Source organism: Ochotona curzoniae, unplaced genomic scaffold (genome assembly GCF_017591425.1).
Source record: "Ochotona curzoniae isolate NIBS_2020 unplaced genomic scaffold, NIBS_Ocur_1.0 scaffold_1852, whole genome shotgun sequence".
Lineage (NCBI taxonomy): Eukaryota > Metazoa > Chordata > Mammalia > Lagomorpha > Ochotonidae > Ochotona > Ochotona curzoniae.
In genome coordinates, this window is record NW_024467087.1 from 10,342,659 (window position 1) to 10,357,449 (window position 14,791).

Below are 14,791 nucleotides of genomic sequence, written 5' to 3' on the forward strand. Positions count from 1 at the left end.
GGCAAACGCAAGACTCTACAATTCTCAAGAATAGCCCATAATTTTTACAAGGTGAGGCCAAGTCAAAAGACTTGGGTGAATATTTGAGGTCAGTTCTGGCTGGTTGGCTACATACGTAAACTTCAGCCATTAAACTGTGCACATCATTGAAGCTTAGTGAAGATATATGGAACATTTAAGCAGAACATTGTGTTCCTCAGCAGTCTCACGTCCAGAGAGACAGCGATTAATCTTGGGCACACCATCTCGTGCAAATTCACTCCCCACTACCACCAATCAAAGGCAATCCTGCAGATGCCGGTGGGTATCTCCTCATAGTCCACCGAGGAGATGCCTACGGGGAAAGAGTCGCCCTGCACTTCCAGTCACTTGGACAGGTCTGTATGCTTCCCTCGGGGCATACTGCTGAGGAAGGAGTAGAAATCTGTTTTACTGAAGGATATTTAGAAGGGGCTCACATTTCCCATCAGACTGGCGCTCTGGAACCAAGCGCCCAGTGGAGACCGCATTAGAGTATCCAGCCTCTGCATGGCTGGAGCTGGCGGTGGGGGCAAAATGCCACAGCTCCCTGGGTTGAGCAGAAGCGGTCCCAGTCAGGGTCAGTGGATGCTGATTCACAGCCACGGGAACAGACACAGCCGAGCTGCAGTTGCCGACGCCATTTGCAAGAAACCCTTCTGGCTGTGAATTTGTCCATGAAGGGAAACGCCACTTGTATGGAGGCATGTCACCACCTGAGAAGAAAAGATTTTGAAAGACATGTTAGGTGTCCATTTGCTGTTTTTAAAATGGAAGTAGATGAATGTTTTTCTTGCTAATACATTCCTGAAGAAAATATAGAAAAGACTAAAAACATCAATCATAATATCCAAAACTAGCAGATATTCTACTTTAATTGTACTTCTTGCTAGAACACGTTCCTAGTTATGTACACATTGTTTCCAAAACGCATACTGTCCTTAAAGCTGCTTTTGATTCACTTAAAATAGCAATAATTATCCTCCTATCACAATGAATGGCATGAAACAGCAACATGTTGAATGGCTGAGCAGTACTGCATCATACAACAGGAATATGGCTAACAGAGGCAGGTCTGTAGGCAGCTCAGTCATTTCCACCCACCCAGTTATACAAGCAATATTGTAGTGAGCATTGTTGTAAATACATCTTTATCTCCTTGTCCAATGAACTTCTCTGTGAAACTTTCCTAGAAGGATAATGATTGATTTGTGTTTGGTTGCTACTGCTGTTTAGCTTCTTTATTGTTAGTGATTTTATAGCTAGTATCCTACATACATTGAACAGTGGAATTCCATAGAACTTTATAAACTGTACAGTGCTTTACTGTGATGACCACTCACAAAGCTCTGGAGTTGAACTAGCTTTCCAAGGTCTTGGGGACCTGGAAAAGATAAGAAACTGAGCCATAACAGCAATGCAGAGTAGTGGGGAATGAGCTGGGGAGATGAGTGATGAGTAAGGAAAGAGTTTCTTAGACTTTGTCCTGCAAATACAGAATGTTCACGATCAATAGATGATTCAAATTTTTTTTTTGTACAGTTGAGGAGTGGAAATGATGTCTCCTTTGGTTCCACAGACCTCACTCTGCCTGCACCTTTGCTAAGTGGCTGAATGTAGGATATCACATTCTAGGACAGTTCATGGTATGGATGGGTGTTTTCCCCAATCTAAGCACCCACTCAGTTGAAGGGGAGGAGGGAAGGAGCTCTCAGAGGTGGTGCTTTAATCCTGGAGCCACTCATCTATCCAAGGTAATAAAAGAGGGGTGTGGGTGTGACTACAGAGCAGGATTAGCTGCCTGGTATTATGCTGGCCCCTTTTCATTTGACATAGGCCTCTTGCAGCTCTCCTGAAAGTTCAGTTTGACTGGCTTTCACCCAAGGTTAAAAAAAATCTGAATTACGCATTTTTTAAGCAGCTGCATCAGCTTGAGGGTTTCTAACACAAAGAAACAGTGAAGTTTAAGGAGAAGTACATACTGTATACATGTATGAAAGTAGCACAATGGCCACGTAAACATTTAAAGTTATTATTTGTCAACTAAAATAAAAATTGCATTGTAGGCAACGCTGCTGTCTGTGGTGCAGGCATTCTAAATGGGTGCCAGTTCAAGTCCTGGCTGCACCACTTCTAATCCAGCTCCCTTGCTAATGGCCTGAGGGAAGCAGCAGAGAATGGTCTAAGTGTTTATGCTCTTGCACCCACATGGAAAACCCAGAGTAGGAGGTGGGCTCCTGGCTTTGGTCAGGAACTGCACTGGCTACTGTGGCCGTTTTCAGAGTGAAGCAATACAAAATCTCTTCCTCTCCCTTATGTTCTCCCTCCTTTTTTCCTCTCCCTCTACTTCTCCTTTTTCCTGTCTTCTCCCTCCCCTCTCTCCCATTATAGTCTGGCTTTCAAGGCAAATAAACAAATCTTTAAAAAAAAAAAACAATATTCTAGGCAAATGAAGACTCTAAGGTGGACTATGTCAGCCAGTGGATTCTGGAGGGATTTCATTATGCTTGGAGTGGAGTGCTGAGACTGGCAGCAATTCAGAACTATTGAACTAGCAAAACCACTTGAGCAGTGCCCTCAGAGCAGGCCCCACATTAGGGACCCTGGGATGGCTGGGACACTGGGTGTGACTTCTCCCTTTACCCCCCCTTCCCCCAGAGACAGGAAGGCAAAAAGAGAATGTGGAAAGAATGGTCTTACCCACTTTCCTCTAGTCCTTGACCCTTTGTGCCCTAATCAACCATGTAAATATCATCAAAAATAAAAAATGTAAAGAAAAGTTAAAAATAAAAAGGGGTTACAAAAAAGAAAAAAGACAATTAAAAAGTGAAAAGTTCACAGAAAGCATGGGACCGGCACAGTGTTATTGTAGTTCCTTCACCTCTACCCTCACCACGACATTCTGTGTAATACAGGAAAAAAAAAAAAAAAAAAAAAAAAAGAACTCATACCTATGCTATGTGGCCATTTGGCCAAGCACTTCAAACCACTGGCGATCAGTTATGTGTGCTGGCAGAATTGTAATGAAATCATGGGCAAATGAGCATATTGAGATGTGTTCCTGAGAATGAATCCTATGTTTGAAAATTCATAGCTCCAGGTGTGAAGCAATTGAGGGCATTCTGTGACAAATCACTGATTAAATGGTTTGGCTAATCACTGTCCATGTTTCATATTGAATGGGGGTACTGCATGTCCTATTCCCAGATTGGGAACAAAGCACACCCTTTGGCAACTGGGCAGATGCCAGCTGAACATGCGTTACAGAGCTCATACATCCGGCCTAGGTCCTTACTATGTATTTGGAATGAGGGAAGCAGGGCCCCAGGGTGTTTTCACTATTTCTCCTAACTAGTTTACCCTCCGGAATTCTGGGACAGGGGTGAGAGCACGGTTCAAGGTCTCACAGGGTCACCAGAGAACAGTTTGGGAGTTTGTGAGAACACACAGTGTCGCAACCCTGAGTTCACATTAACCCATAGTGGACCTCATGAGGTCTGGGAAAACCCACCTTTCCAGACTAGGCTTGAGCGCTGGTGGACTCCAGAGGGGGAAGCGGCTGAATTTGGATGAGCCACATGTGGCTTCTTAGGCGAACCACTCCAACAACCAGACTCTTTCACCCCATACGTGTGTAAAGGTAGCTGAAATCATAACCTGGACTGTCTCGTGGTGCCACTGGGTAGAAGTGGTTCTGGTGACATCTTCTTATGCAAGTAACCCATTAACTACCTCAGGAGGCAAGAGACAAAGAGCTTTTGGAGATGTTGCTGCCTTTTTGTACCCTAAACTATATCCGAGAACGCACAGAATAGGGAAGGCATTGGACATTATTTCATGAATACTTGGGGAAGACGGATTTTTCTTTGAGTGGGACTATAAAACACTTCTGCTCCAAAAACCTTAATCCCAGGCACCTAGGCTCTACTTCGTAGTCCCATCCATGCCTCTGCAATCACTCAGGCATTTGGTCCTAAGAGCAGGTTGCCTTGACAGTATTAGTCACCAGTTCACATTCCACTTCTTTCGGGTAAAACTAGTAGGCCATTCTTCTTAGGCTCCACCAGCACCCCAAGCACACCCAGAAACCCCACACACACCCTCCCATAATCACTTTGGGGAGCTTCAGAATCTTCTGGAATATGTCCTCAGGCACTGAAGCATTTGCCTCAACCCCACAGGATCTACCTTCCACCCTATCCTTGCATGGTGGCCTTGACTCCTTACTCCAGCCTACTTTCAGGACACACCAAAAGGCTCCCTTGGACCTCCAGTCTAGAATGTGTTAACTGCTTTCTGTGACTATACAGTTTTCTGTCCTTCATACTGTAATGTTAATCTGTAATGTCCTTATTGCTTAATTGACTTGTTCATTTACTGTCAGTCTTTCAGGAGGTACTGGAAATGGTTGGAATGAGTTCTCTCTTATCCACTGTACATCCCTAAGAACTTGCACAGGGCCTGACACATACTAGTGTCTGACTAAATACTGTTCTAGTGATACACATGCATGTGCTCATACACACGTGCAACTCATGATTGCACACAAATGCATATGCACATACACACTCATGTGCACAGCTCCCTACTAAACCTTTTTAGCTTGAGGACAGTAGCATTCAAACTGGTCAACAACACAAATTTGAAGTCAGGTAGGATTGGAGTCCACTTCTTGTCTGCATGACACTGAGCAAGCCTCCCTCCTGCCCCTCTGAGACTCATGACAGTGTTATATGATTGAATGGAATAATCCATGTAAAGGGCTTCACACACTGACACTCAGTAGGTGATCTACAAATGATACCTCTTGCTATTCTTATTATTAATAATTTCCCATACACAAGCCCACTTTGAGCTTCTTTACTACTTTGTAACATTCAGTGTAATGAATCCAGAAAAACCTAGGTGATAATTAGTGTGAGACCTCAGAATCCGCACTGTCACTGGTCACCTAATGTTGGAGACAGGAGAGGTACAGATGATGGATTGGTATTGGCATTCAAGGGAGATTTCAGAAGTCTTACCCAGTCTGTATCTCTTCTCAGGTAATAACACTTCTGAGGCAGGCAGAAACAACTTATAAGTAGAGAATAACATGTTTACTGAGCATTTACAATAGCCTGACACTTTGCTCCACATACATGATCTCATATGATCCTCACAGCAACCCGAATGTGAAAACAGACTCCGAGTGGTTAAAGCAAATTGCCTGAGTTCACACTGGTAGCACTGCAGCATTCTAAACCCCATGCTCTTACTTGCTTTGCCTCTTCAATTTAACAACTGGTGAGTGGGGCATTTTCACACACCACTGGCTTTGAGGAGTGGCAGATTGTCATAATGTTTCTGGGGAGTAATTTGTCAGTAGATATCAAAACCACAAAATTTGTGCAGACTCATTGACCCAGTAATTTCACTTACAATGATTTATTTTAAGGATATAAAATGTACACGCAAAAACTTAGCTGCAAGGATGTTCAAAATGATGCTAAAAATAGATAAAATTTAGCAACAATTAAATGTTCATAAAGTCTAACATTTGGTACATCTATGAAATGACACTCCCGAGTAATTGAAATAATGTATTAGAATATGTGATGACATTGATATATGTTTATGACTATGTTCAATCCTTTTGGTTTCCTGAATCTTTCCTGTTTTCTAAATCTTCAAAAAGACATATTTTATTTTTGCAATTAGGAAAATTATTTAGTAAGCAAATAGCATTCCAAAAGATGAATCACAGTTGTGAATGATCAATGCAGAATTATCTTCTTTACTTCCAATTATCCTTTTTTATAATTCCTTTTTTCAGGAGGGAAGGGAGAGATGGAAGGAAGGAAGGAAGGAAGGAAGGAAGGAAGGAAGGAAGGAAGGAAGGAAGGAAGGAAGGAAGGAAGGAAGGAAGGAAGGAAGGAGAGGGAAGGAGAGAGGAGAGGAGAGGAGAGCAGAGAAGAGGAGAGGAGAGGAGAGGAGAGGAGAGGAGAGGAGAGGAGAGGAGAGGAGAGGAGAGGAGAGGAGAGGAGAGGAGAGGAGAGGAGAGGAGAGGAGAGGAGAGGAGAGGAGAGGAGAGGAGAGGAGAGGAGAGGAGAGGAGAGGAAAGGAAAGGAAAGGAAAGGAAAGGAAAGGAAAGGAAAGGAAAGGAAAGGAAAGGAAAGGAAAGGAAAGGAAAGGAAAGGAAAGGAAAGGAAAGGAAAGGAAAGGAAAGGAAAGGAAAAGAAGGGAAAGGAAAGGAAAGGAAAGGAAAGGAAAGGAAAGGAAAGGAAAGGAAAGGAAAGGAAAGGACAGTGGCTAACTAAAATTAAGTGAGTAGTTTCATGGCATCAAAGTCACCTAGCAACAAATCACCTAGCCAGCCCTTAGTAGGGATGGAATTTAAGCAGGCCATTTGATTCTGAGCCTCGAATTCTTCACCAAGAAAATGTCCACAGTGAGAATTAATGGGTTGGTGTGAAGAGTTGATGTCATAATCTGACAGTCAGGCCTTAGCAGAGAGCCTGGCCCTTAGAATATGTGGTAGTTATCATAAACATCATTAAATCTAGTGCTTATAGGTATTAACCTTCTCACAGGGGCCATTGTCTGGGTCTATAAAGGCAAGCAGGATAGAAAAGACATGAAGAAATTAACCCAGGAGTCTGACAGACCTGCACTGCAATCTCTAACACACAGTCTGTGTGGTCTATCTCCAGGAGCATACCTGGCTGAGCTGCAGCTTTCTTCTCTTTAATCTGAAGATAATTATACCAACTGCAAAGCAGTTTTGTGAAATACCATAACATATACAGAAAACTGTTCCACTGCAAACATGAAACTGGAGAAATTTGCACAAACGAGAATGAGCACCCAGACGGAGTATAACCAACAAGAACACTTTCCTTCCACACCCTGCATGGGTTCTCCTCACACCCCCTCGCAGCCACTATCACCCAGCCAAAGGTAGACACTATCTTGTCTTCTGGCACCATAGGTTTATTTGCCTGTTTTTGAACTTTGTTAATCACAGTGGATTTTGAACTGTTTGACATCTGGGGGGTTCAATGTATGTGTGTGCAGACAACTTTTCCTTGCTGGGAAGGAAGACATGAATTTGTCAGTATTCACAGGAACCAAAAGCAACTAGAATATGTGGATCTCATGTAGATACTTACACTAAAACACAAACCCAGCATTGTTTCCCTACACCACTTAGGGCAGAAAGGAGGGGAGACCAAAGGAAGAGGAAGCTTTTTAAAGCATAGCTGTAAAGGTCTGCTGCGTGCGCAGCTCTGCATCCTTCCACCTGCTCTGAGCAGCCCTGAAGCACATCATCAGGCCTGTGGCCAGGCTTGGGAACAACCTTGGAGCAGAACAGAAAGCATCCAAGCTCATGCACGGTGTGTGCTTTCCTCTACCCTCTACTCCAGAAGTCATAGTCTCCGATGCCTCTCTGATGTTCTCTTAAAGGAAGATGACTCAAAAACACCTTCAAATTGTGGGATTGTTTTTTCCTGAAGTACACTCAGTATAAATGATAGATAAGAATATTTTAAGACTCACTTTGGTTTGGGAAAACCAGCTAGGAAATTCAATGGCATTTCCTAGCCACATGGGTGTCTAAATATGGGCGTTGCACTTATTTGGCTTGAGAAAGCGTCCTTAAAATGGAGATGAATCAGTCATGGGAACCAATGAATGAGGCTCTGCTTTCCTTGGCATGGCATAGTCAGGGCTGGGTGGCCTAGTGCTGGCTGCAGGAGTCGAGAGCTCACTAAGTAAGGGCAGTCACAAAAGGTCGCTTTGTAGATTTTGCACCATTTTAAATGTTGGTGTATGCCATCCAATCCCACCAGTGAGAATCTGGGATTGGAGTTTTTTCACAGGGCCTGCCCCAAGCAGCAAAACAGAGGAGAAACCTGAATCCTAGATGTATTAGGAGGGGTCTTAAGGAACACAGCCTTTCCCCTGTAGCAGACAAATATTTCACTTGTCCTCTTTGTGAGAGAAGCGACATCTTTACAGTCAAAGACTTTGTGAGATACTCAGCAGGGAAAATGAAACAACTAGGAAATCGGGCAGAGAGAAAAGTTCTCTTGGCCAAAGAACAGGGTCATAGCCAAGCTCCGAAAGGGTGCAGAGACCTCTCACAGTGACGCAAGGTGGAGTCAGGAGGCACAGAAAATACCTTAGCAGCCACCAACAGAACGCCCCAGAGAACTTACACACTTACGGGAGAAGCCTGCTGCTCTGTGATCCTAATGCCTTTAACTTCTGCTTTCTAGCCATTCAAAAACATGTGTGCAGCATTAACACTTTGCCCACAAAGTGACTAGCCCCAACATAGTACTTACTACGCAACACTTGGCATGCATTTCCTCATTCACTCCTCGTTCACGCCTGTAGAGTTAAATAGTATTTGCTTTTGAGGTGAGGAAATCGCTGAGAGGCAATCTGATACGCCTTCACATCACACTATTAGTAGAAGCAGCCTGGTCCCAATCAGCCTGTTTGTAAAGCTGCGCAACATACCACATACATTCCTATGGTAACCCTGTCTGATTCAAAGTACAATTTCATTCATTCAAGCACCATTTATTGAGTAACTTCTCTGTGTGTCAAGCATTGTGCCAGGTACCTGGAAAGTAGCAGTCAATAGACTGAATCACTGCTACAGTGGAATCAAGAGTCTAAGGCAGGGGAGGGTGGTCAACCAGGGAGTATATGCACACAGAATATGGTAGGTGATGACAAATGCTTAGAATAAAAATGAAATACAGCAAGAAGACAGAGTGACTGAGTAACAGCTTATATTTTGCATGTAGATTATTCAAAGAAGGTTGCTTCTCTGGGGCAGTGACACTGGAGAACTCATATGAGGGAAAGGGAAATGGTGCAGATGTTGGCGACATAGCATTCCTGGGAGAGTGCAAAAGGAGAACCTGCCGAAGGACTTACGAAGTACAGACTACATGTACTGGGGAGGCTAAACTGAAGTGGGTGGCGTGCAAAGTGGTAGGATAGAAGATGAGAAAGGCAACAAGGGCCCAGATGAGATTGGGACCTGTTAACAAAGTTTGGATTAGATTCCAAGGGACATGGAAAGCTATTGAAACATTTTGAACCCAAAAGTACCGCGACAGGACTTTCATTTGACTGGCCATTCTCACCATTATCTTGAAACCAGACTGAAAGGAAACAAAGCCAAAAGGGCTGAGACCAATTAGGAGATTATTGAACTACTACAAAAGGGAGACTATGGCCTCTAGAACAAAAGTGACAGCAGTGGCAGTGGGGAGACATGGAGAGTTTGGCTATTTTGAGGGTAAAGTCAACAGAATTGCCCAAACGATTGGATATAGAGTGTGAGATAAAGAAAGGTGTTCAATATGACTCCAAGGAATTCAAAGAATACGCTTGCCATTTACTGAGGTGGGCTTTGAGAGGCATTGAGAGAAGGTTGAAGTGGAGACTAAGAGTTCATTTGAGGAGCAGACACTCGGAGCAGCTGTTCAGCTGCCAAAGCAGAGCCCTGTTTGAATCCTGACTCCTGAGCTTGCAGCTCAGCTTTCTGCTAATGAGCACCTTGGAAGGCAGCAGTGATGACTCAAGTACTTGAGTCATTATCACTCATGTGGGAGACCCAGATCAAATTCTGGGCTCCTGGCTTCAGCCTTCCTCAGCTCTGATAGTTGCAGACATTTTTGTTCCTCTTGGATGCAAGAAGTGAAGATCCCAAGGAGGCAGTTACATAGATCTGATATCCATTCTGAGCTGCAGATGGGTATTTGGGATTCATGCAAATAGATGGCATTTAAGATCAGGAGTAGAAGAAATCACCTAGGGAACGAATGCAGTTAACAGGAAATTGCCTAAGATCGGTGCCCTGGAGCTCTGGAACATTTAGAAAGAAGCTGGACACACAGGGACATCAGCAAAGGAGACTAAAGAGCAGTAGTAACAGGAAGTGTTTCTAGAAGGAGGGTGCAGTTCAATGCAGCTGATGTGGCTAATAGATCAAAGAAGATTAGGAGAGAGAAAGGGTAATCTTAATTAGAGTGGTCTCTTTTAAAGATTTACTTATTTTTATTGGAAAGGCAGATTTCCAGAGAGAAGGAAAAACAGAGAGAAAGATCTTCCATCTGCTGGTTCACTCTCCAAGTGACCACATCATGTGAAGGCTCAAGATCTCATGATAATAAAAGCATGGGTGGAGTGTAAAGAGCCCAGAGGAGAGGAAGAGGAAAAATGTGCCTCAATGTCACTATTGAGTTTTGCTGCAAGTAAAGCAGAGATGCAAGGTAATAGATCAAAAGCTGGTTTTCATCTCAGTTTAATTTTTTAAGAGGCGGGTAGAACAGAGGAAACGAGGGAGTACGGATTGATGGTATTTATGGGGAAATGACTTTAATGAATATGAGCCTGTGTTTTCAGAAATAGAGTCACAATAATCAAATCCCAGAGTGTCACTCTTGTATCAATAGATTGCAATTTTTCTACTCTGTGTATTAGTTATCACAGATTAAAGAGAGAAAACATACAGAACCTTTGTTTATATTGTTTATATACCTGAGGAACAATAGGTTTTTAATTTTTTTTGCTGGGCTTGTGTTTTTCTGTTCCTTGTCATTGTTTTTATTTTCTGCTTTCCATTTGCTGATTTTGTTACCTATTGAAGTGTTAAACACATGGAAAAATATATTTATAAAAATTTTTTAAAGTCAAATAGCTGACATCAGCCTATTTGTCTCCGTGTTAAGTGCCTGGGATTTTGACCCTACAAAGCACTTAGCTAGATCTTCCAAATTTTATACAGCACATTTATTAGCTCTTGCAAAGTGTCACTCCCCCAAGCCACTCATGATCACAATCATTTAACAGATTCAGGGTTCACCACCTCCACTCTCTCCACTGCCCCCTTGTGCCCGTTTTAGCAATAAGCTTCACAGTGGTTCTCTTTAGCACCTGCTGCTACCACTTGCTCTTCCACATACTGACTTAACCCACAATATTTTTTTGAGAGAATCACATTACTTCGCAGTAAAGTAATTCCTAGGACAGAAAAGAATTCTGCCAAAGTTAGTACAACACCTACACACCACCACCGTGTACAAATCCAAAAGTGTTGGCTTCTGGAAACAGCTAAACTCCAAAGTCAGAGAGCCTGTTCATTTGCTTTGCATGAAGCAGCCTTGTTGGAGACACACAGGTCCTCTGACATTCAACATGTGTACTTGGCACCAGCAATAAAGATCTTTTTGAAAAATCAGCCATACCCTGGTGAATTTGCACATTACAAAAAAAGTAGAGGCACTGAACTAGTTCACATCACCGGACAGGGAGAACTTCATTATGCCCAGGAGCCACCCACGGGGCCATGAATGTTTTCAGGTACCCAGTAAAATATTTTGAAACCAAAAGCAAAAAGATGAATATGATAATGATAGTGAATATATTTAAAAATGAAGCTAGCCTGACTTGTACTTGCCTCTATGCAAAAGCAGTTGGAACATGCATTTTTATGGAGGAAGGGCCAGATGAATGATACTATGTGACTCCATGAAAAGTCAGACTGCAGCCCCTGTCAGCTTAGTGTCTACCTCTTTCTCCAAACTTGCACACTTTCATTTTCTCAAAACTGCTTTCTCTCTCTCTCTTGTTTTAATTGCCAAAGAATATGTGGGACACACACCTTTGGCTCTGTGAAAGATGTTGTGTTGGGGGGATATGGCAAGAGTTTTCAGCTCTCCCCCTGGCTCCTGCCCTTGCTCATCTACTCATCTAGTATTTGTTGACAAGAGCCTGGGGGCAATTACTGGGACATTCTTTTTCTCATTATGGCCAATATTAATGATAATCATAATAATAGTATTGTTAATGATGTTAATTGAACACAGTTGTAAAGCTCTCAGTGCATGCTCAGCAATACACTCAGCATTTAACGTGGTTACAGAAATTAATGAAATGGGTCAATTAAGTTGATTAAGCAGGTCCCTTTTATATTAAACTTTTAAGAAGAGTTGTAACTTCTCACTGGACAAGGGAATCTGTCTTTAGTGAATACACACATCTAATGCATCAAGCACTTCAGAGCTGAGTAGTTCACAGGAAATTCCACCCACATCCCTCTTAACATGCTCACCATTCCTTAGGATCACATCTTCATTCATGCTTGAGGTTACCAGTCTCTGGGGACTCCTGATGTTGCTCAGAGCTCTGGAGAAGTGCTCATCCACTACGCTGCCAATGTCTCCTTGGAAATAGTTGAAAATGACGCAATTGGAACTCCACTCTGTCATTACAGGACTCTGCCTACGTCTGGCCTGCTGGCCGCCAGTCTTCCTCGTTTCTTCCATTATTGGTGAGCCACAAATACGAGAGCTGCGGACCAAATGCAAAGTGCCATTGTTACTATGTTATCAAGTGGCTTGGATGTAGTTTAGATGAACAGCATCTTTGGGGACAAGCAGTCTGTTCCCACCAGTACAGGCTATCACCGGGGCCTCAAGGAGTCTTTGAGCTTTTGAAGGTGAACAACAATGCTCTGCTGGTCTCAGGATCAACCTTATCTAATCAGTGTTCAGGAAACATGAAGACAAACTTATACAAAATACTCAAAGGGGTTTTGTCTTACCAATGAGAGGAATCATCAGCCAACACGACCATGAAAGCATCAAGAAATGAAGAGTGAAGTGGAAGATCATTGAGACAATATAGCACCATAACTTATCTCCTGAGAAGGTTCTTTTCTCCCAAATGAATGAGACAAGGTCAGGCCAGAGATATCTGTGGGCATCAGATTCCCTGGAGGCTCTGGCTAAACAATCTGATGGGAGACTGGCAATTTCAGCCGATGTGATCAGCACTGACTTCCAGGTTGACCACTTCCATGCAAAATAATAAAACACGTCAAATCCTCCTACTGCTCTTGATGCCCTAATCTGGGTAAGATCATGGGCTTCAACCGCACACACTCCATTTTAGAAACCAGCAATCACAAATATGCTGTGGCCACGCCCAAGCAGCAAAGGGCACATCTCCATCTTTTGTGCCTTCAACTGACCAACCTGAATTGTCTGGAGCTCTGCCTAAACATGGATTTAATCTATTTCTTTTTCTGTGTAGAATCGAAATGACTTGAGTATAATAAGCTATCTCCCTCTTAAATCTATGAGATATTTGAGGATCCAGAGCATTCCATATGCTTTATTGATAGCCAATAGCACAAGCACTTGATCTGTAAATGATGGTTGAATGACTATCATTTCACACAGAAAAAGCACAATGAAAAAAAATCACATTAGAAAAGGAGTCAGATAACCTGAGGTTACCCTTGTCTACCTAACTTCAGAGGAACTCTATGGCCTTTCTGAGCACCATAGTCATCTTACATTTAAAAAAAAAAAAAGAGAGAGAGTTGGTGCACGTAAATACTACAAGTTCATTGTTTAGGATTCCACTAGAAGTGTCAACATATTATATTGAGGAAACAGTAACAGGCAATGAGTAAGGAGTTCTTTCTTAGTTCTTCTTCCAGAATTATTTTAGATGTGGCCTAGAGAAGTATTTGAGCACTGCCATGCTGTTTGCACTGATTGACAACATGCCAGAACCAGACACTTCCTGAAGATATCAATACATTACATGTATGTGAACAATGAGTTGGAAAATTAGCTTCTTATAACATTAGGCATTTCTTACCATGTGACTTAATAATCTCACTTGTAGGAACATACAACCAAGAGAAATAAAAACTAGATCAACACAAAGACTTGTACATGAATGTTCATATCAGCTTTATCTATCATAGCCAAAAAAATGGAAGGATGTGGAGTCTGTCACTATGCTAATTAAAAATTAACTGCCACATTTATGCAAAGGCATGATTCTCAACAATAAAAAGAAGCAAACTATAAATCCACACAGCAGCATGGATCAACATCAAGATACTTATATTAAGCATCTACAAAAACTCCATGTTGTATGATTTCACATACATGGATCAAGCACAAATATTTTATGTTGCTACAAGTTGGGATAGTGGCTGCCTATGGGCAGGAGATTGAACCAGGAAAGGAAAAAGGCCAAAGGAGAGCTTCAGAGACATAGGAAGTGTCCTACATCTGGATGAGGATGGTGGTTACTACATGAATAAACATTTTTGTCAAAATGCAACAAATTGTATGCTTTGAATCTGGGCATTTCATTGTAAGAAAATTATTTCCCAATAAAAAATATTCTATATCTTCAGATATCTGGAGATGTAGAAATACATCAAAGAGCCATGAATTATAAAGTAATGTTTTTAGAAAGTTATTTATTCATTTATTTATCTATATAAGGTGGACAAACTAGACATATTTCACAGCACATGTCTAGGAGCAGAGTGATGCTTCAAGCCCTCCTCCCTGCTGAGACAGAGGGAGGCAAGTCAGAAAGGGAGAGGAACAAGGACAGGGATGTTGAGGTCTTCCACCTGTTAGTTTACTCCCCAAAAGATGCAACAATCAGGACTAGACCAAACTGGTCCAAAGCGAAGAGTTAAGAAGTTTATCCAAGTCTCCCACATGAGTGCAGAAACCTAAACATTCGGGCCATCTCCTACTGCTTTTTCTGGCCAGTAACAGGGACCTGGATCAGAAGTGAACTTTTCACAGGCCATTAACAGGGAGCTGGAACAGAAGTGGAGCACCTGGAACTTGAACCAACACCCATATGGGATGCCAGCATTGCCAATGACAGCTTTACCTGCTGTGCCAGAATGCAAGCCATATCTAGCCCTTAGCCCCATATCTTT

At 42.5% G+C, this 14,791-nt stretch overlaps 1 protein-coding gene across 1 annotated transcript; it reads right to left on the reverse strand.

The window, feature by feature from the left end:
• Positions 1–429: 429 nt before the first annotated feature.
• VGLL1 (vestigial like family member 1) lies at positions 430–12,350 on the reverse strand. The gene is made up of 2 exons (XM_041000052.1): positions 12,137–12,350; positions 430–734 (listed from the first exon to the last, which is right to left on the reverse strand). The coding sequence occupies exons 1-2, from the start codon at positions 12,348–12,350 to the stop codon at positions 430–432; spliced, it is 519 nt and encodes a 172-aa protein (XP_040855986.1).
• Positions 12,351–14,791: the final 2,441 nt, after the last annotated feature.